Source organism: Danio aesculapii, chromosome 17 (assembly GCF_903798145.1).
Source record: "Danio aesculapii chromosome 17, fDanAes4.1, whole genome shotgun sequence".
NCBI classification, from domain to species: domain Eukaryota; kingdom Metazoa; phylum Chordata; class Actinopteri; order Cypriniformes; family Danionidae; genus Danio; species Danio aesculapii.
The window spans coordinates 47,690,220-47,715,246 of record NC_079451.1 but is presented as its reverse complement, the minus strand read 5'-3'; the positions used below and the strand labels follow the sequence as shown (position 1 = coordinate 47,715,246).

At 36.8% G+C, this 25,027-nt stretch overlaps 1 protein-coding gene across 2 annotated transcripts in view; it reads left to right on the top strand.

Moving 5' to 3' along the window:
• The window catches only part of runx2a (RUNX family transcription factor 2a), a 147,966-nt gene extending 123,403 nt beyond the window's left edge, over window positions 1–24,563 (top strand). For both annotated transcript variants that reach the window (XM_056477666.1, XM_056477665.1), the window contains 2 exons: window positions 2,091–2,252; window positions 21,898–24,563. In XM_056477666.1, the coding sequence (XP_056333641.1) occupies window positions 2,091–2,252; window positions 21,898–22,394 (659 nt within the window). In that variant the 3' untranslated portion in view covers window positions 22,395–24,563. The remainder of the gene's footprint in view (window positions 1–2,090; window positions 2,253–21,897) is intronic.
• The last annotated feature ends 464 nt before the right edge of the window (window positions 24,564–25,027 follow it).

The window sequence follows — 25,027 nt, the reverse complement described above, 5'->3', positions numbered from 1 at the left end:
TTTCATTTTTGGGTGAACTATTGCTTTAATTCCATTACATTTGTCCAAATATTTTCATTAGTTCCTGCTTCACTTTTGGCGTACATTGAAGCATGAGGTGTGTGTGTGTGTGTGTTTTTTGTCTCTCGCATGCGCTTGGTTTTGGAGTTTGCATAATGTTTGCCATTCTCTTGGATGCTGTCCAGTCTCTCTCCCGTCAGAGCGGACGCTGTGTTTACTAGAATACTGTAGAAAACAAACAGGAAACCGTTCTTGGCTCTGAATGTGATTAAGCTATTTACATACCACAGCCTTTTATACTAGTCTGCTCAGTCTCGCTCTTCATATTGTTAGAAAAAGAAAGGTCACCATCTTTGTGTGCATCAAGATGGGTTTTTGGGGGTGATAATTAAAAACGATGAATGTCGAAAATTTACTCTGGTCAAAATTCCTCTTGTTTTTTGCATTGTTATGTTTTTTCATAACAATTAAACAGAACGCTCTTTTGTCATGCATGCTCTTTTTCTGTATTTGTTGCTCACATTTTATATTTTTTTCTCAATGGTGATTCCTATTGTATTTTATATATTATATTAATATTTTTTTTGCGATTTTTAATTCTACATTTTATTATACTTTTATTTCAGCAGAATTTACATAAATTATATAAAGCCAATAAAGTGTATAGTATAAATACTTTAAATATAAAATAATAACATGCATTATAAATTGTGCATTTTGTAATCTATTATTTATTTCGTTGATATTTTATGCGTTGTGTACTTTATTTTATTTTAAAGAAACAAAATAAACATTTAATATTTTATATGAATTATATGAAGCCTGTTTTTAGGACCAGTAGTATTTTTTGCATTCTGACATTATCTCAAGGCAATTGAAAAAAATATTATTTTACATTTAATTTAGTAATTAAAGTAAATAAAAAAAAGTAGATCTCTCAATGGATGGATAGATGGATGGATTCAGTGAAATATAATATATAATTTTAGTGATAAATAAAATTTGATAGATAGATAAGACAGATCTAGTGAAATATAGTGAAATATAATGAAATATATATATATATATATATATATATATATATATATATATATATATATATATATATATATATATATATATTGGGTGATGGATGGATGGATGGATGGATGGATGGCTGGATGGATGGATGGATGGATGGATGAATGGATGGATGATTGAATGGAAAGGAAAATACAGTGATGGTGGGAAAGGGAAATACAGGGATGGATGGATGGATGGATGGATGGATGGATGAAATGGAAATACAGTGACGGAAGGAAGGATGGAAAGGCAAATACAGTGATGGATGGATGGAAGGATGGATGGATGGATGGAAAGGCAAATACAGTGATGGATGGATGGAAGGATGGATGAATGGAAAGAAAAATACAGTGATGGATGGATGGAAGGATGGATGAATGGAAAGAGAAATACAGTGATGGATGGATGAATGAATGAATGAATGAATGATTGAATGGAAATGGAAATACAGTGACGGAAGGAAGGATGGAAAGGCAAATACAGTGATGGATGGATGGAAGGATGGATGGAAAGGCAAATACAGTGATGGATAGATGGAAGGATGGAAGGATGGATGAATGGAAAGAGAAATGCAGTGATGGATGGATGAATGAATGAATGATTAAATGGAAAGGAAAATACAGAGATGGATGGAAAGGGAAATACAGGGATGGATGAATGGATGGATGGATGGATGGATGGATGGATGGATGGATGGATGGATGGATGAAATGGAAATACAGTGATGGATGGAAAGGGAAATACAGGGATGGATGGATGGATGGATGGATGGAAAGGCAAATACAGTGATGGATGGATGGAAGGATGGATGGATGGATGGAAAGGCAAATACAGTGATGGATGGATGGAAGGAAGGATGGATGGATGGAAAGGCAAATACAGTGATGGATGATTGGAAGAAAATGTTAGTGTATTAGGTTATGATTTACAGTGTAATATAGCCCAGCATGTTCTTGACAGATACTCATGATTTCTGAGCTCACCATAGTAAACTGCGACTAATGTTGTCTCTTTTCTCCTCCTCTCAGACCCTCGACAGGCTCAATCCTCTCCACCATGGTCCTACGAGCAGCCATATCCTCCATACCTGAGCCAAATGACGTCTCCCTCCATCCATTCCACCACCCCGCTGTCCTCCACCCGTGCCACCGGCCTGCCCACCATCAGCGACGTGCCACGACGCCTCTCAGGTACACACACACATACACACCTGCCGGAAACACACAAATTAGTGTTGTCACAATTTCCAATTTTGTACTGAAATTTTAAAAACTTCCATTTCACCCTAACATAGACTGATTCACGCGGCCACCATTAAAAAAGCGGAATCGAGGCTGAGGTGGGAAGTATCGCCTGAGTCACACAGGAATGTTGAGTACCTGGCTGTATATCTTATCAGCGAAGAGAAATCGACACAAATTTATACTTTTACCACCTTCAGAGTGACCCGAATTGTCTGTTCTGAATGCAAAGTGAAAATAAAAAGGAATATTAGACCTCATTTTCAGCTAATTTAAGGGAAATGGCACTAGTTAGCAAACGTTTTCTTTCCCAAACACACATTTTAGATGCCATTTATCAAACTCAAGCTAATGAACTGAATCTTTTACTATATTAAACCCGTCACGGTGCTGAATTTCGTTACTGAAATTTATAAAAAAACATCCATTTCCTGCTAACATTTAAGCACTGTTGAACGCAACACCGCTAATTTGCCATCATGTTCACCGGTGCTCAACAGAAATGACTGTGATTGGCCTTGAAGGTCATCAGTTCACTGCACTTTACCTCTGTTTACCGAGTGCAAACACAAACGAGCGATCCGCTAATGAATCGACTGATCTTTGTGTCTTTAAAATGCTCTAGTGTTTGTGTATCTGTGTTTGCACTCTGTGAAGAGCGGTGAACTGATCACCTTCACGGCCAATCACAGTCATTTCTGTTGAGCACTGGTGAATAATATGGCAAATCAGCTGTGTTTATGAGCGCGCTCAGCGGCGCTTAAATGTTAGCTGGGAATTGACGTTTTTAAAACTTCAGTACCAGGACAACACTATTACAGGCAACAATAGTGTTACAGACAACAACAGGGTGTGCTACAGAGGACTGCATTGTTTTATCACTCACCGGGTTACATAGGCTGAAGCAAGCAGGGAAGCCCCCACTGTGTTCACATGGCGCCATGAACTGAAGCCTAGGAGCGCTACTGAAAAAAACAGCTTAAACCAGCCTGGTTTTAGAGTGGTTTTGGCCATTTCCAGGCTGGTTTCCAGCCAGGTCTTAGCTGGTCAGGCTGGAAAATGACCAGCTAAAACCAGCTTGACCAGCCTAACCAGGCTGGGAGCTCAGCCAAAACCAGCTATGTCCAGCTTAAACCAGGCTGGTCAAGCTAATTTTAGCTGGATTTAGCTGGTCATTTTCCAGCCTGACCAGCTGGACATGTCTCCCTGTCAGATTATGGCTCAACTCATTTGCCAGGATAAGGATTTTTAGGTGGACTATTGTGTGGTCGAGTTATTATTTGGTTTTAGATTAATCAGTCAGGTAGAGAATTTAAGGAAAGGATGCTTAATATGGTACTTTTAAATAAGCACAGAAAAAGCAGTGAATGAGAAAATACTACTCATTTTATAACACAAGTCAATTACAGAAGTGTAAAATAAAGCCCCAACCCGACTTTCACTGAATATCCTATTTCACTCATATACAGCTGTCAGATTACGGAAGTAAATGGACTTTTTCCACTTGTTGACTCTTCATGAATCATAACTGAGCTTTAAAAGAGCAACTTCTGACTTATAAAAGAGCAATGAGCTTCTCTGGCTCGTATGGCTTTCTCAGCCAAGCTCTGGGTTCAGAACCGTCTGTATTTACTTTCATAGCTGATCGTGTTAGCCGTGAACATTTGTCCAAACACTCATTCACTGAAGTCGAATCAAAGCATTTTTCCAGAGTTCACTTTCTGCTTTGTAAGCGTTTGTTACGTTGCCCGTGGGCGAATGTCTTCCAAAGCAATAGCACCTTTAAAAATAGGGAACATTTGAAAGAATATCTGCTCTCCAATGGAGGCTTTGAACTCGGCTCTCTTTTGAAATGCCTTGAAAAGAAACAATAAAACAGACTTTCTGACTCACAGACTTCAGAAGGTAAAAGGGGAGCTGGAGCAAAATGTCCATATAGACTTTGGGATGTTTTTATGAAAGAAAGAGTGATCACTGTTTTCTGTAACTGATCATCGTTATTTTAATACTGTATTTATGTTTTCTTTTTTATTATTCATTCATTTTCCTTCAGCTTAGTCTCTGATTTATCATGGGTCACCACAGCGGAATGAACCACCAACTATTCCGGGATATGTTTTACGCAGCAGATGCCATTCCAGCTGCAACCCATTACTGGGAAACACCCATACACACATTCACACACATACACTACGGAAAATTTTGTTTATTTATGTATTTTATGTTTTACACAGCAGATACCCCTCCAACCGCAACCCAGTACTGGGATATACATTCTTGCATTTACACATGCACACACACACACTATGTACAATTTAATCCATCCAATTCACCTATAGCGCATGTGTTTGGACTGTCAGGGAAACCGGAGCACCCGGTGGAAACTCACGCCAACACAGGGGGAACATGCAAACTCCACACAGAAATGCCAACTGGCCCAGCTAGGACTTGAACCAGCGACCTTCTTGCTGTGAGGCGACAGTACTAACCACTAAGTCTCTGTACCGCCCCATTTGTTTATTATAATAATAATTTGTTTTGTTATTTAGAATATTTGAAACGATCCTGCAGTGTGATGAAGGCATTTTTAAAACATACGGATACTGGACATCATTTTTAATGGGAACACTTTAAATTCAATTATTTTTGTTGTTTTAAACATTTATTTATTTTATACACTCCATATATGCAGTTTTAAAAGTGCAAAAATTGTACATAAATTAACTATTGCACGTAACATTTTAATTTACAGGAGCCCATAACATCTCTGCATAACTTCTCTTATTATATATGCTGTTCAAAAACTTGCATCTGAAATCTTCATATACACTCAAAAGATTTATTTTGCTGCTAGTTCAAACTACTTATTTAAAATGAGCTGAAACAACACAATTCTTGAGATTTTTTTGGGACAACTTTATTGTTTTATGTTCAATTCACTTTAATTTGTTAAGATAACTTAATTGATTTGTGTTGGGACAGCATGTGGGAATTGTGTGGAGCCTTTTTTACAGTGTATATATATTTACAAAACGTTAGATATTTGGATTTTTTTTCTTCTTTGTTCTATCATTTTAAATGGCCTGCAGTATGCAAAATGCATTTTTAAAATATTATATAAACATATTCTTAGATTGTATATAAACAGGTATGGGAAACATTAACAGACCACTTGAAAATTCTCAGTTTACTATTATATTGATTATACTACCGCATATTACCACACTGAACTGAGCTAAACTGAACTTAAACACTACAAACTGAACTACACTGTTCCTATTTACTGTTACCTTTTATGTGAAGCTGCTTTGACACAATCTACATTGTATAAGCTATACAAATAAAGGTGAATTGAATTGAATTGAATTATACTTCAGTTTATAGTTATTTTTATGTCATTTCTACTAAATTTTAAATAAAAATCTTGCCACTTAAGAGCTTTTTCTTTCACATAAAATAACACTGACGGCATGTACATGACAGACAACACATTTATTTTTAGACAACTCAATGCCAATGTTTTAACTTCAGAAGAGAAATCTAGAATAAGAAATCGATATTTGGTGGAATAGCCCTGATTTTCCAATCACAACTAAAGTGCAAACATTTGCTATTCTGAAAAATTGTCATTTTCGGCTTCACATGACTTTATTTTTTATCTCAAATTTGCAAGAAATGTTATCAGACCTTAATAGAAAAAAATAGTTTCCTCAAACCCTTTCCTTCAGCTTAGACCCGTATTTTATCTGTGCTCGTCACAGCAGAATGAATTCTATTCCAGCATATGTTTTATGTAGCGGATGCCTTTCCAGCGCAACCCAGCACTGGGAAACACCCATACACATTCACTCACTCTCACACACACGCACTACGGCCAATTTAGTTTAGTCAATTCCACTATAGCACATGTCTTTGAACTATGGGAGAAAAACAGGAGCACCCAGAGGAAACCAACGCCAGCCCAGGGAGAACATGCAAACTCCACACAGAAATGCCAGCTGACCCAGCCGGGACTCAAACCAGTGACCTTCTTGCTGTGAGGTCACAGTGCTAACCACTAAGCCACCGTGCTGCCGATTTTTATTTTTAAACATATTTAATTTTTCTTTTCTCTTTGCCATGATGACAATACATTATATTTTACTACTTATTTTGCAAGATACTAATGTAGTATTCAGCTTAAAGCGCAATTTAAAGTGCCATCATATAACAAATAAAGCTGCGGTCACACTTGACTTTTCTTCCCATAAACTTCCATTCATACGCACGCGAATGCGTCAGACCGGAAACACAAGGTCATGCGTCAAGTTTTGCATGTTGCTGCGGTGCAAAGTTCAAGCTCTGACCTGCGAAATCGCATCACTTGACTGCGTGAGACCAATCGAGGATCAAAACACGACCTCCCTGGGCAGAAATTTAAAACATGGAGCAATCGCTCGCTTTTTTAAAGGTCTAATCATCTTGTTTAATCCCGCCCCTTTTCGCAGCGCCATACGACAGAATTCGCACACACAAAGCCCAGTGTGACCGCAGCTTCATATGATCATTAAGCTGTTTAAAAGGCAAAATATATGTTCTATCACATATTTGAGAATCAGAGTATCAGAAATTTCTCAATATAATTCGAAAATTTGTTAATATTTACAGAAAAAGGCAAAAAAAAATAAATAAATAAATAAAGATGTGGATCATTGGGGCTGGTGGGTCACGTGATAAACTCGCCATAAGACTTTTAGAACGCAATGGATTCTAAGTAATGGCAAAGACTACTGAATAAAAAACAGAAGTGTGCGCACATCAGAAAATCTCAAAGACAGGTGCTCGATCAAAAACAAACATGTGTAGAAAAAGATCCAAAGAAAATCGGCCGATTTTCTTTGGATCTTTTTCTACAAAGACTACAGAATACACAAGACATGTCACTCGTATAGTTATGAATAGAGAAAAGTGCAACGGTCAATATGGCGAATGAAGCCCCGCCTACTAATACAGGAGCCAATCATCGATCGCTGTAGACTGACGATTCACCAGGAGAGATGCTTGGATCGTGTGCTTTTAACACAGTTTGGTGGTCAACAAACACACTGGAATCTCAGCAAATACTTGCTCTACAGACATAAGTCAAATATATCTAAATAAAGCTTGAGATCTCTACTTTTAAATGAACCAAGTGCACTTGAATACAAAAGTTAGTTTTTTTTGTAATCTGTATGAAACAAACGCGAGGTACAGTCAGTCCTGTCAAACGCACATCTCATGACAGCAACTACTCAAACGCATACAAACGTGTAAACAGAGTCGCTGTCATTTCTGGAGGAGATTCACCATCAAGACCAAGTTGTGAATTTCCTAAGAAGACAATCAGCGCGATCCGACGAAGCATTATTCAGAGGATAATAGTGTGTAGGACGGCCATAAATGAGGTTGGTGTTGTGATCTCGTTCATATTGAGTGATTACAGAGAGAGAGAGAGAGATAAATTATCAGAGAACGCTGGAGGAAAATTTTGAATTTAAAAATGTGAGTGTTTTTTTTAAAGGGATTGTTCACCCAAAACTGAACATTTATACACTATATACAGTACTCATCCTCAATGCGCATTAGCTGGGCAACCTGTGAAAATATGCCGATTTTGTTTGATTTGAACATTTAGAAATGAATCCAAAGGGACAGCTGTTGATTCATTTTATTGGTGGTTCTAAATATGTAATGTAATCGTAAGCTTGGCTAACAGTTTTGGAGAATTTGATGTTTCACCATTCAGACAGAATGCCCGCGCATACTGCCTGAGAGGCGTTTCAAAGATGGTCGCCGAGTGAAATGACTTGCCTTAAAGGGACTTTGGTAATGGTCACAATAAAACTCAAGCAGGAGGGTCAGCTGGAGTATTTAAAACTCAAACATGAAAGGGTTAAAGTGACATTTAAATGTTTAACTGGGTTAATCAGCCATATTAGGCTAATTAGGCAAGTCATCGTATAACAGTGGTTTGTTCTGTAGACAATCAAAAAAATATTGCTTAAGGGGGCTAATAATATTGACCCTTTCAATATATATATATATATATATATATATATATATATATATATATATATATATATATATATATATATATATATATATATATATATATATATATATATTCTAGCCAAAATAAAACAAATAAGACTTTTTCCAGAAGAAAAAATATTATAGGAAATACTGTGAAAAATTCCTTGCTCTGGTAAACATTTGGGAAAATCCATAGAAGGCATAATAATTTTGACTTCAACTGTACATACTATAGGAATCTCGTTCAGAATAGTTTAGCTTTCCAAAAGCATTTCCCCTCAGCTCCAGAGTCCAGACGTTTGTACGAGCTCTGTATTAATGAACAGGCAGCAGACTGTGGCCCACCCGCCCTTTGGGGTCCGTTCAGAAACAAACACACAGCGTGGACGTTTTCTTTAATACACCTGTTTGACTCTCCGCCAGGTTGGTTTTTGAACTCTTTTTTTTTTCTCCTCTCTTTCTCTTGGCTCCCCACCCTAACTGTTTTCTTTGAGCCTGGAGCGAATGTGAAAGTTTAAATGACTTCTTGGTGTGGCTGCGTTTTGAACCCCGGCCAGCTGCCTCGTTGGGTTTGATTAGTTTAGATTTCACCCGCCTTTCATCTTGGAGATGTCAGCCTTTGTTCTTTCCTCAAAGAGACACACGCACCTCTTGGTCCTAAAGCCCCCTATTCTTCCTGGCCGAACGCATCGCACTTTTTGCAGCTGCTATTCTTCTGAACCACAGGCTCACGTTACACCTTTCAGTCACAGACCTGCTGAATGATAAAGACTAAGATGAAGGCGTGCATAATGTTACAGAGAGAGGGATAAATTATCAGAGAACGCTGGAGGAAAATTTTGATTTTAAAAATGTGAGTGTTTTTTTAAGGGATTGTTCACCCAAAACTAAACATTTATACACTATTTACAGTACTCATCCTCAAGTGGTTCTGAAAAGCTTTACAATCTTCATTGTTTTGTTTAACCATGGTTTCACCAGGTCAAATTTAAGACTTTTTAAGACCATTCTGAGTTAAATTTCAGATTTATACAGGGCTAAACACTAGGCAGGGTTCGCACTCTTTCATGAACCGCAGATTCAAGGATTTTCAAGGACTTTTTAAAGTACCAATATTTTCAAATTAAGCCCCTTTTTAATTCTGTCAGTGCATGTAGCACCATGAAAGTCCTTAATGTACTTAACATTTCACTTACATTTATTATATATTTATTATTATCATTATTATTATTATATATACACTTATATTTATATTAAAAAGTCAGAGTAATGATGACATTTTGAATGTGTTCAAAAATGTTGACCGTTTTAAACAGCCATGTACAAAGAAAAATTAGTCAAATGTTGTTAAAATTGTTAAATGGGAATTACATGTCAGTGTTATTGTATGATATTGTCAGTGATATTGTCAGTGATATTGTCAGTATTTTGTATTGTACTTAAATTAGCGATTTTTAAATGTAGGACTTTTTCTTTCTGTGTTTGACATCAGCACAGTACAATTGTTAAAATAACACCATAAACAAATTTTTATTTCAAATCTAATTCAAGCACTTTCAAAGACCTATATTTGTTTTTAAGTACTTTCCAGACCTTCAATCTAGGTCGGAAATTCAAGTACTTTCAAGAAGTGTGGAAACCCTGTATTCTGAATGTTGGAAACAGCTAAACAACAATAAACAGCAGTAATTTGAAGTTAATTTTGGTATATTAAATGTCTGTGATCAATTTAATGTGACATTGTCAAATACAAGATTAAATCCTTTAAATTTTTTTTTAAAATAAATAAAGAATTTGACCCCAAACTGTAGAACAGTAGTCTACACTTTATTTTAAGCCACAGTTCACGCTATTAACAAGCCATCAACTAAAGCATTTAGCTAAATTAACTACCAATTAGCTGTTTATCAATAGTTAGTAAGATAGAAGATGGGTTTTGGTATCGGGATTAGGGATGTAGAAAAAGATCATAATTTATAACTACTATAATAAAAGCTTAATATCTTAATAATAGACAGGTATTAAGTCTGTAGTTAATAGAGTCAATTGTGACTTAAAATAAAGTGTTACCTTTTGCGTTACTTCACGTTATTTTTCAATCCAAGGCAAAACTCAATCTAATGTCTAATGTCTAAGGGCACCAATAATACAAATCAACTTTTATAAGCTGTTTGGACAGATCTGTGTCTAGGTATAGTGTGTCCACTGTCATATTGGAGTGATATAAACCCAACAAGTCTCTTTTTTAAACTTTCCTGACGTTAAAATAGGACTCAAAACCCAGTGATTTCCCCGCCCATCAAATTGATTGACAGGGGCCATGTCTCCATAATAACATGTCCACATTTTTTGCAAATAAACTGGGATTAAAACATCTGTTCAACTCTCTGCGATCAGCTGCTCCTTAACACGTTTAAAACGTAAAAAAAAAGAGCATGTTTGTAATAAAGACAGTAAAATCACCATGTAATTCTTAACCACTATAATCACCCCGGTCACATTGTGTCAGTAAACACAGATGTATATGTGTGTGTGTACTGCAAACAGCATTTGTGTGTGTGACTCATCCTTTCAGAAAAGCTTGAATAAACTCCACCACAAATACATCAAATAAACTTACTTATTTTTGACTAATGAGCTGTATTTCAGCATTATCCGTGTCTGTCTCTATCACTGACTGCTGTTTATCTGATGTAACGCAGGAAAAGTACACACGCACGTGGGAACGGTGGGCTGGGAGAAGCAGCTTATTTGGATTTAAAGCCACAGGCTACAAAACAGCTACACTGTAGTCAGACACCAAAATGGGCAGATTCTGGAGGCTATAATAAATTATCCGACAGGTATTTTGAGCTGAAACTTTACAGACACATTCTAGCGACATCAAAGTCTTATCTTAGCTTAAATAGGTGCCCTTTAAAAAGACTTAAATATTTGGTTTTCCTTTAGCCCATTTCTGTTTTGTGTATATGATACTTTCCTATAATCAAACAAAAGTGAACAATGAAAATCACATTTGGTGTTAAACCTTTCTCTATAAAAATAGAAAAATACTTAAGAACAGTAGTTGACTATTATAATACATTTAATTACAAAAAACAACAACAAAAAAGTTATTCACCCTCCTGTGAATTTGTTTTCTTTTTCAAATATTTCCCAAATGATGTTTAACAGAGCAAGGAATTTTTCACAGTATTTCCTATAATATTTTTTTTTCTGGAGAAAGTCTTATTTGTTTTATTTCGGCAAGAATAAAAGCAGTTTTTCTTTTTTTAAAACAATTTTAAGGTCCAAATTAATATTATTTAATCAATATTTTTTTTTACATCGTCTACAGAACAAACCACTGTTATACAATGATTTGCCTGATTACCCTTACTTGCCTAGATAACCCAGTTAAGTCTTTAAATGTCACATTAAGCTGAATACTCAGCCCGATCTCACGAGAAAACGTAAGTATTTTACGTTGTGACAGTTTAGCGGCTAATTCATACAAATTCGTACGAGTTCAGTCGTACGAAATGGTACGATTTTAAAAAGGAGGCGTGGCACATAATTCCGCCCCTAAACCCAACCATCATTGGAGGATGAGCAAATCGTACTAAATTGTACGAATTAGATCATACGAATTCATACGAATTAGCCACTAAAAAAAAGTTATTTTTAATAATTGAATTGCCGTGAGATTGTGTTGGAATACTAGAATCCTGAAAAATATCTAGTAAAATGTTATTTACTCATCATGGCAAAGATAAAATAAATCAGTTATTAGTATTGAGTTATTATATATAGTTATGAGTTATTAAAACTATCATGTTTAGGAATGCGTTGAAAAAAATCGTCCTCTATTCACTTAAACTATTCAGGAGGGCTAATAATAATAATGACTTCAACTGTACATACAAAGCATAGTAATAGATTCTTATTAGTGGCCTTCATATGTTTCAATATACCTTCTGAAAGTAAGCAGGCAGTCATTTATCAAGTGACCCCGAAGATCAAAGGTCACGAGATCACACTAGAGATAGCTCACGGTCTAGTTATGAGCCTTAAGCTTCAGCTACTAGACCACACCATCCCTGTAATACAGTGCTGTATTAAGTTAAGCCAAAAAAGGGGGGTCTGGCAAGATCCGACAGCATAATGGATTCATTCGTGTGCATGTCTGCAGCAAAGAGGGACGTTTAATGGAGATTGAAGGTTGTATATGTGAATTTCTGTCATTGTTTTGGAAATGTGACTTGGGTCTCCTCTGTCTCCCTGAAGAGTCTTTTTTTTTTTTGTTTGGTTTGAAATGTCAAGAGTTGATAATGTGGAGAGACAATCTGCTCATGATTGGCCACACATGTTCTGTAAAGTTTGCCAAGCTGTCAGTCATAAAAGTGACGCTCATGGACGACACGCGACCGCTCCTAAACCAGCAGACATGCTGTCGGGAAAGACGCCGCTGGATTTACTGTCATAAAGAGGTGCTTTACTTTTGCAACGGGGTAAGAGGAGATGCGATCAGATATTCGGAGTCAAAAAAGAAAAAGGAGACATAGAAATGGGAAGGTTTTGGTTTGTTTGAAAGGAAAACTAGAGATGGGGGGAAAAGGTGGAAATGGAAAGGAAAAGCAGGAGGAAATGGCAAAAGAAAGAGGAAATAGTAAGGTGAGGAATGAGGAAACCACAAGAAAAGGGGGAAAAAGGAGAAACAAAGGGAAATGGAAAGAGTTTGTGTTTGTTACTTAAGGTAAAATCAAGCTAAATTCATTCATTCATTTTCCTTCGGCTTTGTCCCTTTATTTATCAGGGTCGCCACAGCGGAATGAATCGCCAATTTATCCAGCATATGTTTTACACAGTGGATGCCCTTAAACTAGGTTTGTTTGAAGTAAAAATTTGAGGTGAGGAAAAAAGGGGGAAATAGAAAGGAAAAGCTGGAAGATATGGCAAAGGAAAGAGGAAACAGTGAGGAAAGGAATGAGGAAACCGCGAGAAAAGTATTTTATTTTTGATGTAAAGGGGGAGAAAGGGAAAAAGTTTGTGTTGGATTGACTGAAGTAAAACTTTAAAAAAAGGTTATGGGTAACAAATAAGGGGAAATGGGAATAAAAAAAATTGGAAGAAAAGGAAATGAGTTTAAAAAATTGGATAAAATAAAAGCCTTGGTTTGTTTGAAATGAAATTTAGAGGTGAAGAAATTAAAGAAAAGAGCCAAAGAAAAGAGAACATAGTAAAGTAAGGAATGAGGAAACCTCAAGAGTAGTATTTTGGTAACTGAAAGGCAAAAAAGTTGGTGTCTGATTGATTGATTGATTGATTGATTGATTGATTGATTGATTGATTGATTGATTGATTGATTGATTGATAGATTGAGATGTGGTGGAATGGGAGAAATGTCAAAGAAAAGAAGAAATAGTAAGGTGAGGAATAGTTTCTGAAAGAAAAAAAATGTTGGTGATTGATTGATTGATTAATTGATTGATTGGGATGTGGTGGAATGACAGATTCGCATTGTGGATGTGCAGCCAACAAATCTGCAGCTACTGCATGATGCTGCCATGTCAATATGGACCAGAATCTCTAAAGAACATTTCAGTACCTTGTTGAATCTATGCCACGAAGGATTAAGGCAGTTCTGTAGGCAAAAGGGAAAATTAGAGATTAGGAAAAAAGGGGAATATAGAAAAAAAGCAGGAAGAAATGCCAGAGGAAAGAGGAAATAGTAAAGTGAGGAATGAGGAAACCACAAGAAAAGTATTTTGATAACTGAAAGGAAGGGGAAAGGGAAATGGAAAGAGTTGGTGATTGATTGATTGATTGATTGATTGATTGATTGATTGATTGATTGATTGATTGAAACAAATAAGAAAAGTAAGTGGAAATAGGAAGTAAAATATTCCTGTTTGTTTAAAGTGAAGGAAATGACAAATAGAAAAAGTTAGAAGAAAAGTGTTTGTTTAGTTAAATAAACAACATGAGATATGGAGATGGGAAAACAAAGAAAGCTGAAGGAAAAGATTATAGTTTGAAGGAAAGAAAAAGGGGAAACTAAAACAAGATTTTATTTTTGACAAAATGTAAAGAGAAAATGGGACAGAAAAAAACAGTAAACAGTAAAAACAAATTAGCTTCAAATAATGTTTAAGAAAGGGAACTACAAAGGAAACGAGAAAATAAATGTACAACAAGGAACAGAATAATTAAAAGTAAAAGATTAAAAGTAAAAGATTTTGCAAAACAGTAAGGAAATGGAAAGAAAAGAAAATGACTTAAGCATTTTCTGGATAAATGAGTAAATGGATGGATAAAATGGATGAAATGGAAAATGGGAAAGGGAATTAGGATGGGCCATCGTTTGTTTGAAATAAAGAAGATGGCAAAGTAATTGGAAATAGTATGAACAGGATCAGAAAGAATTTGGTTTGTTGAGACCCAAATTAAAATGAAAAAGGTCAGGACAGGGGAAGTAGAAGGAAAAGGAAATGAGTGCATGTTCGTTTGATAAGAAGAGAAAAGAAAAAAAGAGGAAGTGGGAGAAAAGTGAAAAGAAGAAGTGGTTAAAAAAGAGGGCATGTATTTGGGTTTGTTTATTTGAAGTAAAGGGAAAAAAGGGGAAATGATAAACCAAACATGAAATTGAAAGTGCAATGTTAAAATACACACACTCACTGGCCACTTTATTAGGTACACCTGTCCCACTGCTCGTTAATGCAAATTTCTAATCAGCAAATCACATGGCAGCAACTCAATGCATTTAGGGATGTAGACATGGTCAAGATGATCTGCTGCAGTTCAAACCGAGCATTAGAATGGGAAAGAAAGTAAGTTCAACATGGTTTTTGGTGATAGACAGGCTGGTCTGAGTATTTCAGAAACTGCTGATCTTGTCAACACCACAGCCTACCTGAGTATTGTTTCTGACCATGTCCATCCCTTTATGACCACAGTGTACCCATCTTCTGATAGCTACTTCCAGCAGGATAACACACCATGTCATTAAGTACGAATCATCTCATACTGGGTTCTTGAACATGACAATGAGTTCACTGTACTCAAATGGCCTCCACAGTCACCAGATCTCAATTCAATAGAGCACCTTTGGGATGTGGTGGAACGGGAGATTCGCATCATGTGCAGCTTGTTGAATCTATACCATGAAGGATTAAGGCAGTTCTGAAGGCAAAAGGGGGTTCAACTCGGTACTACTAAGGTGTACCTAATAAAGTGACCGACGAGTGTATGTGGAGAAAACTGTTGGGACCCTTCATTTTTGTCAAAGCTAGTTTCATTATTTTGCCTGTTTTAATGCTTCCGTTGAACCACAATTCGAAGGAAATATCATTACTTGTTCAGTTTAAATGTTTTTCAGCAACCATTCTCTAGTTTTTCTTTCTTCAATTGAAGGCTACCAATAATTTTTTGGGGGGGGGGGGGGGGGGGGGGGTCTAGACTGTTTAAATGTGCTTTATAAAAAAAACATCTTCAAAAAGGAACTTTTTTTGGTTTTGTTGAATAAAATAATAGAGGCTAGATGGAAATGTGAAGAAGAAAATAAGTTTGAAGTAAAAGAAATAAAATGCGCTGAAAGATTATTCAAAGATTCCTTGGATTTACAAAATGTTTTCTACACTCAAAAAATGACATTTGCTGTTTGTTCAAAATACTTATTTAAAATAAGCTAAAAACAACACAATTCTTTCATTTTTGTGGGTGACAATTTAATTGTTTTATGTTCAGTCCACTCAAATTTGTAAAAACTAATATTTTAACTTAATTCCTTCATGTTGTCCTAACATAAATCGACGGTGTGGAACCCAGCATTTTTTTTTACAGTGCAAGTTAAGTGGTTGTAAACAATTTATTTGGGCTGAAATTAAACAAATCAAGTTAAACATTACTAAATTTAATTTGTTTGCTTAAATTCAACCCATATAAATTGTTTAAAACAGTTTTGCAGAACTCATTTTATTCACTGTGGGAAAAATGAAATTGGAAAATAAAAAAGAAAAGAAAAGAAAAGAAAAGGGGGAATCTTAAAACAGGAAAAGAGTTTTTTGTCTGAAACCTGGAAAGTAGAAAATGCAGAATACAAGTTTAAAATTAATGATAAAAAATGAGAAATTAAAATATGAAAAGTAAAAAAAAAACTCAAAAATGACTTTTGCTGTTTGTTTAAACTGATTATTCAAAATGAGTTGAAACAACACAATTTTTTAGGTTTTTTTAGGACAACTTAATTGTTTTATGTTAAATCTACATAAAAATGACACTGTAAAAATTGTTGCTGCCGTACATATTTTAGTTGAATCAAATGAACTTTTCCAGTCATCTCAATCAATCAAACTGACTAAATTTATCAAGTTAAACGTTGTATAACTTTAAAAATGAGTTGAAACCGGATTAAAATAAATTAAAGCATTCAAATATTTCTTGTCTTGACTTTTAGATCATAAATTTCATTAACTCATTTATTTTCCTTCAGCTGAGTCCCTTATTTATCAGGGGTCACCCACCAGAATAAACCTCCAACTATTCCAGCATATGTTTTACGCAGCGGATGCCCTTCCAGCAGCAACCCAGTACTGGGAAACACCCATACACTCTCACACTCATTCAAACACATACAATTCGGCCAATTTAGTTTATCCAATTCACCTATAGCGCATGGTGTTTGGACTGTGGGGGAAACCGGAACACCCGGAGGAAACCCGGAGGGATGCAAACTGGCCTAGCCGGGACTCGAACTAGTGAGCTTCTTGCTGCGAGGCGACAGTGCTAACCATTGAGCCACCATGCCACCAATGAATTTATTTTACAGTGTAATAAGTTAAAAATCAATTTGTGTCAGAACAACATGAAGGATTTGTGTGAAACTTATCAAATTTTACAGTGAAGGACATATTAAAGGAACAGAAATGACTTCAAGTTTGTTCGTTTGAAAGCAAAAGAAAATGGAATTTAAAGGAAAAGAGCAGAGGAGCCTGGGATTGTTTGTTTATAGCCTTTAATTTAGCAGCCGGCTCCATTTGAAAAGCAGTTCATGATGAACGCAGAGTGCATACGAAAAATAAGACAGATGTGGAGATGAGGAGGAGAAGATGATAAGACGTTCCTCTGGGATTCTCTCTCCTGGGGTTCTGGGAGTCGCAGCCCATTAGTGGTTTATAATTTAAAAACATCTTGTGGTTCTAAGAGAGAAGATCGGCCCTTCTCTCTGGCTAATCGCAGTCATGCCACCACATCTGAGACTGCTCATTATGCATCCTGTGGAAACTGTTTTTTCCTCTAAGCGTTTCCATGTGCGCTCCCAGTTTATCCCGACATTTCTCTTTGATATTCATATAAATGCGTGGATGCGTGTGTGTTTGTGCATGCGAGCATGAACGCACACGACGCATTCGCATACAAACCTTCCGTGAAGAAACAAACAGCTCGAAGCCAAAGCTTTCAGCAGCACAATTAGCCGTCGGTTTGCATATTGGTGACATTTCGGCAGGATTAGTTTTCATCCTGACCTCGAATCAACCCGAGCATTGTGTAATTCGGGAGGCAAATGAACGTTTAATTCACGTTTATGTCTTGCTATCGGGTAATTAAACTGATGAAATGCAAGATGATCCAGTTTCTCTTGTCCGTCCGTTAAGATTTATTGCATTTTCCTGGATTTTAAGCTCCTCAGTTGTCTCTTTTAAGAAGAATCAGTGGATTAAAACGCATTTGGTTTGTTTTTGGTCGGACTTTACAATAAAGTTAATGTTTTTAATTTATTAATCTTAGTTCAACATTTACTAATGCATTATTAACATCCAAATTCACACTGGTTTACATTAGTTAATGCAATTTGACCATGAACTACCAATGAACAACTTTATTTCCATTACCTAATGTTAACAAACCTAATTAGTTTGTAATGCAACCGTATTGTAAAGTGTTTTTTTCTCTAGTGTCATTTTATGATGCTTCCGTGGCTTGGGATTTCTCAAACACTGACTTGGTTTATTTATAACAACAGAGACTAAATTGTTTTCACTCTAATCAAATTGTTTGGGAGAGCCTCGTCATAATTACTGCCATTATTTTTCACATGACCGTTTCGTTATTTGGAGGCTTCATGAAACTTTTTAGTCACTTTTGTGTTGATGGGCTAGTTAGAGCTGTGTGTAAATAAGTTTGACAGCGCCCTCTTCTGTCTGATTTGACGTTGTGTTATTAATTTCAGGCTTAATTGGTGTGTATGTAAAACTAATTTAATACAATTTACAGGCCACCGTCTTTTACAAACGACTAACAAAGGGATGCTATGTTTTGTGATTATATTAATGGGTAAAATACACACATTTCAAATAATAATAGACTTATAAATGTATTTCGGCTGCTTGTTTCAACTAGTTATTTAAAATAAGCTGAATCAACACAATACTTGAGTTTTTGGGGGGACAACTTCAATCCACTTACTTTTACAAAAACAATTAAGTTAACTTAATCGATTTATGTTGGGACAGCATGAAGAAATTGTGTGGAAACCAGCATTTTTTACAGTGTGTAGTTTTTGTTTGCACTGTAAAAGATGCTGGGTTCCACACAATCGATTTGTGTTGGGACAACATGCAGGAATTAAAGGGCACATAGTTTACCTCTATTTTATGATTTAATATTAATATTATGGTTCTTCTGAGTGTGCCAGTTTAGGTTCAGTTTAAAACACAATTCAGATTTTTTTATTATAATGTGTTAAAAAGTGTCATGTTGGGGGCGTGTCCACAGTTTGCTGATTTATAGGTGTGTTGCTTCACATGTAGATTAGTTTCGGCTTCCCGCCAACGTAACAAGGGGGTGGGGCCATGAGCTCACCCGCTCTGCGTTTGCAACAGAGTCTGACAGGCAGACTGAGAAAAAGCTGGAGTGAGATGATCAGCATTCACACGAACATGTACGACTCTGACACAGACCAAGCAGAGAGTACAAAATCATTTGTGTCTTTGTACAGTTTTACAGCCAACTGTGTGCTAGTTTCAAGTGCCGAGCTTGTACAGAGAAACTAATAACCACACACACTGAATTAACTTTGACTGAGGCAACGGATGCGCAGCTCGAAGCCGCGACACGGCACACCAGACACTCTCTGTGGCGCGGCAGAAACATGAAGTGTCCCGAATCATCGCGCCACGCATTTTTGAATTCTAAACATTGGTTTCTGCAGCGGTCCGCAGCGCCCAGCCGTCGACTTGAGTGTACCCTGATAGAAACCGATGTTTAGAATTCTAAAACGCATGCTAGTTAAGATCACAGGGAGCTTCTGGGATCGCGAGAAATGCAAACGAATGAAGTATAAGGTAGACTCAATGAGAAGTACACATGTTTGCAAACCTACCTAAAGATACAACCAATAATTCCGATTAGAGCGATAATGTGGAGAATATTGATCTTGTGTTGAGCCCAATGAGCCTTGCATCTAAAAATAGAGCTAGCGTGTTCCTTTAGTGATATTGCTTCGACTCACGCTGAAAATGGTGGATGTAAATCAACAAACTGAGGATATGATGACGCGCCTGTCAATCAATATTGGTGGGCGGGGGGCCCGCTCTCCTACGTAAAGTTGCGGTTGGTTTGAAAAAAGCTCCAAGTGGTCTACCATTTTTTATGTTGTTAAATTGAAAAAAAAGCACTGGGTGTGCTTATATCACCCCAATATGACGGTCTATACACCATACATGCACATATGTCTGTCCAAACAGCTTGAAAAGTAGATTTTTTACCATAGGTGCCCTTTAAAGCCCTGCTCACACTATGAGATTTCAGCAACGATTTCGTCATCTGAGACAAATTTGGCAAATCCTAAAAGATTCCTGAAATCCTCGGCTAAAATCTTTGATCTTTGATCGTTGGTTTAACATGTTCACGGACATCGCTTAATGGCCTTTGTGATCAGATTTTCCCTCAGATAAAGTTCTGGCAGAAGATTTCAGACACTTTCCTGCAGTGTGACAACACTTGCTATGAGCGTCAATCCAAGAACCAACAGCAGCGCCAAGTCTCATGATGAAATCCGTGCGACAATTTAAATGACCACGGGGAAATGTCAAAACAGTTTTTTATTTCTTCCTGGTTTTCTTATTGAGACACGCTGCGTGCAAAATTGCCGCTACAGATTGTTTATGTTTGCTGTGAGGAATCATTTCAGAACGTGAGATAATGAAAGTGTCACGGGTGGATGACTTCAAACTCCGATGGAGTTTTCTTCTGTGTTTGGCGTGTCTTTATCGTCGCTCATTCTGACATTATGACAGCTGAGATCGTACAGTGTGACATGGGAGCCATGTTCGTGCAGCCTGACATGCTACAATCATTCAGGATTATTAAAAAAAATAAATTAAATAAATAATTAATTAATAATTAATAAATAATTAAAATAAAAGTAAAAAATAAATTAAAATAAAATAAAAAATAAAAATAATTAAAATCTAACTTAATTTTACTCAAGTAAAATTAAAATTTAACTTGTTAGTTTTCACAAACGTAAGTTGATTGAACATGAAACAAAAAACTAAAGAATTGTGTTGATTCAGCTCGTTTTAAATAAGTCATTTGAACAAAGAGCAAACCATTTTTGAGTGTGGTACAGTTTTTTTATGCCTTAGCATTAATTTATTTACACTACATAAGACAAAGCTGAAAAGTTTTAATTACAAATTAGTTTTGGAAATGAACTGCTTTAGAATTGTTTTTAAAAAATTAATTATGAATAAAAATGTGAATCAAGGATTATTTCATATACTGGACTTTTTCCTGTGTTATCAGTAAAGAAATAGCTTTTGAATGTATCATGCAGTAGGACTCAAAATCTGATATTACACTAGTAACAAATTATAAAAAAAAAATAATGAAGTGAAATATTTTTCTGCAAGGGCGGCACAGTGGCTCAGTGGTTAGCACTGTCACCTAACAGCAAGAAGGTCACTGGTTTGAGTCCCGGATGGGCCAGTTGGCATTTTTGTGTGGAGTTTGCATGATCTCTCCATGTTGGCGTGGGTTTCCTCCAGGTGCTCTGGTTTACCCGACAGTCCAAAGACATGTGCTATAGGTGAATTAAATTAACTAAATTGGCCGTAGTCTATAAGTGTGTGTGTGAATGTGAGAGTGTATGGGTGTTTTCCAGTACTGGGTTGCAGCTGGAAGGGCATCCGCTGAATAAAACATCAGATTACTAAAATATAATTGAAAATCACTGCATTATAACTATAATGGAAACTTCTAGCTAAATATTAAACTGCTATTTAGTTATAAAAAAGGACAATGCACACACAATCACATATTTTTAAGGACTAAAACAATGATGTAACATAATAGAAAATGGCTTACCTTTCAAAGTGATTAAATTAAAGTGATTTAAATTGCCAAAATTAAGTTACATTTACAACATAATGAATATCACTGGAACTGTATTGAAAAAAACATTTAGAGATCCTCAATTACTTCATTTTGACAGTGTTTTATATTTAAAACATCTTCCAAATTTAATATCACTAAAACAAAACTTCTCCTTTCTCTCCTCCAGGTACGTCAGAACTCAGCCCATTCTCAGCTGACCCACGCCAGTTTGAGCGTCAATTCCCCAGCCTGTCGTCCCTCACAGACAGCCGCTTCCCCAATCCCAGAATGCACTATCCAGCAACATTCACCTACACCCCAACACCGGTGACCTCCGGCATGTCACTGGGCATGTCCACCACCACCCACTACCACACATACCTGCCTCCACCGTACCCCGGATCCACCCAGAACCAAAGTGGGCCCTTCCAAACCAGCAGCACACCATATCTCTACTACGGCGCCTCATCCGGGTCATACCAATTCTCGATGGTGCCGGGGGGCGATCGGTCCCCATCCAGGATGCTTCCACCTTGCACTAGCGCATCCACCGGCAGCACCCTCATCAACCCCAACCTGCCCAATCAGACGGATGGAGGTGAAGCGGATGGCAGCCACAGCAGCTCTCCGACCGTGCTCAACTCCAGTGGTAGGATGGACGAGTCCGTGTGGCGGCCATATTGAGATGCTCTGGCTGAACGAGACCTCAATGCAGCACTGTTAGCCTTAAAGACAGAGTGCCAGAGATGAGGATGATCCCATTTGAAGCACAAACTCATTGGTACTGGTTGTCGGCACTTGCTGATATTCATCGATACTTATTGGTACTCATTATCAGTCACTTGTACTCATTGGCACTTGCTGGTACTCATCAGTACTCACTAGCACTTATCAGATCTCACTAGTACCTATCAGACCTTATTGGTACTCATCAGTACTTTCTGATACTATCAGTAATCATTGGTACTCACTGGTACTTTCTGGTACTCCGTACATACCAGTAATCATTGGTACTCACTGTTACCCATTGGTACTTGTTAGTACTCATCCGTACTTCTTGGTAATCACTGGTACTCATTGTCAGTCACTTGTACTCATTGGTACTAGCTGGTACTCATCAGTACTCAGTAGTACTCATCAGATCTCACTGGTACCTATCAGATCTTATTGGTACTCATCAGTACTTTCTGGTACTTGGTGGCACTCATTGGTACATATCGGTAATCATCGGTAATCATACTTTCTGGTACCCATTGGTACTTGCTAGTACTCATCAGTACTCACTAGTACTCAACAGATCACACTGGTACTTATCAGATCTTATTGACACTCACTGGTACTCATCAGTACTTTCTGGTACTTGGGAGTACTCGTTGGTACTTATCAGCAATCATTGGTACTCACTAGTACTCAGTACAAACTGGTAATCATTGGTACTCACTGGTACCCAATTGTACTTGCTAGTACTCATCAGTACTTACTGGTAATCATTGGTACTTATTGGTACTCAGTACATTCTGGTACTCATTGGTACTTGCTAGTACTCATCAGTACTTACAGGTAATCACTGGTACTTGCTGGTACTCATCAGTACTTACTGGTAAACTCTGACTAACTGGTACTCACTTGTACTCTTTAGGGTTGTCAAAAGTAATGAGTTTGTTACCAATTGGTACTTACATTTTAAAAACGGCCTTTACGGCCAATCACAGTCATATCTGTTGAACACGAGAACACAATGGCCAATCGGTGGTGTTTAAGAACAGCAGGAAATCTCAAACTCAAATTAATGTTTAAAAAATTTCAATACCAACTGCAACCGAACTTGATACTTTCGACAACCCTAGTACTTGTTGACACTTGTTGGTACTCATCAGTACTCCCTGTTACTTATCCGTACCGGTAATCATTGGTACTTGCGAGTAATGTATAGTACTCACTGGTACTGTAGGATCTCATTGGTACTCAATAATTCTATTAGTTTCTTACTTGTACTCTGTGATACCTTCTGGTACTCACTGGTATAAGAATGGTTGCAGTGTATTTTTATGACTACACTGATGTTTTTTAATCCTCCAACACAGGTTACCCTTAGAGAGGGTGATTTACTGCATTACTCTGCTTAATCTGATGTTCCACAATCAGCTGTGAGTGATTTAACACTCATAGAATTTAAAGGTATAGTTCATTCAAAAATGAAAGCAAACTTCTTTTGTTTACATGAATTCCTTCCTAATTATTCTGTAAACTACTAAAAGCATTGCTTCCAAATTGAAAATGCAAATGTTATTTAGAGCATTTTTGTATATTACAAGTGAAGTTTATTTATAAACCAGTTTCGAGAGGATCATGTGCTTATGATTGATCACTGCTGGTCCCGCATTAGTTAATACATGATTCACTAATCAGACGATTCCTTAGTCACCATAAATAAACAGTTTTAAACCACAGTTATCTTCATTTTGAAGAATCCCCACTTCCACCCCTATTCCTTCCCCCTCCCCCTTTTTCTAGATTGGGCGACACGGCAACCCAGTGGTTAGCACTGTTGCCTCACAGCAAGAAAGTCACTGGTTCAAGTCCTTACCAGGCCAGTTGACTTTTCTTTGTGGAGTTTTCATGTTGTCCCCGTGCTCACGTGGATTTTCCCCGGGTTCCCCGGTCTCCTTCTATAGTCCAAAGACATGCGACATAAGTGAATTGCCTAAACCAAATTGGCACCACAGATGAGCTCCTAGTCAGCAACATATCTCCCCATAGCAATTCATAATTTTCATTAGCCATAAACAGAAGGGGAGTTCTCGAGATCTACCCGAGCTCAAACTCCCATCTCTGCCCTGCAAATGGGAGGGAGCCCCGAAGATCTTATGAGCTCAGGGCTCTTTCCTATGCCAAGCATCCTTTATAATCAATCATCAGATAAGTGTGAACTCTTGAAACTGTTTTATTAATTTTTAGACGACACTAAACCCATGCCTTAACTTGTAAAGTTCTAAGAATTAAATAATAGATGATTTTTAATCACAAGGAATCAAGATATTTTCTTATTTATATATTCTCAATGAAGAGATGTAGCACAATATGAAGTATCTTGACTTAATAACTTTTAGACATTTCACTGAAAAAGTAGACAAAAATACTTTTTTTGCTGTTTGTAACTTTTTTTGGTGGAACACAAAAGTAGATGATTAGCGCAATGTTGATGCTGCACATTAAAATAAAATTCAAGAATACAGTGGCTTTCAAGATCCAGAATGAAGAATGGCTTTTAAGCTTTTAAAAACCACCAAAGATTGGAACAATCAATAACATAAAAA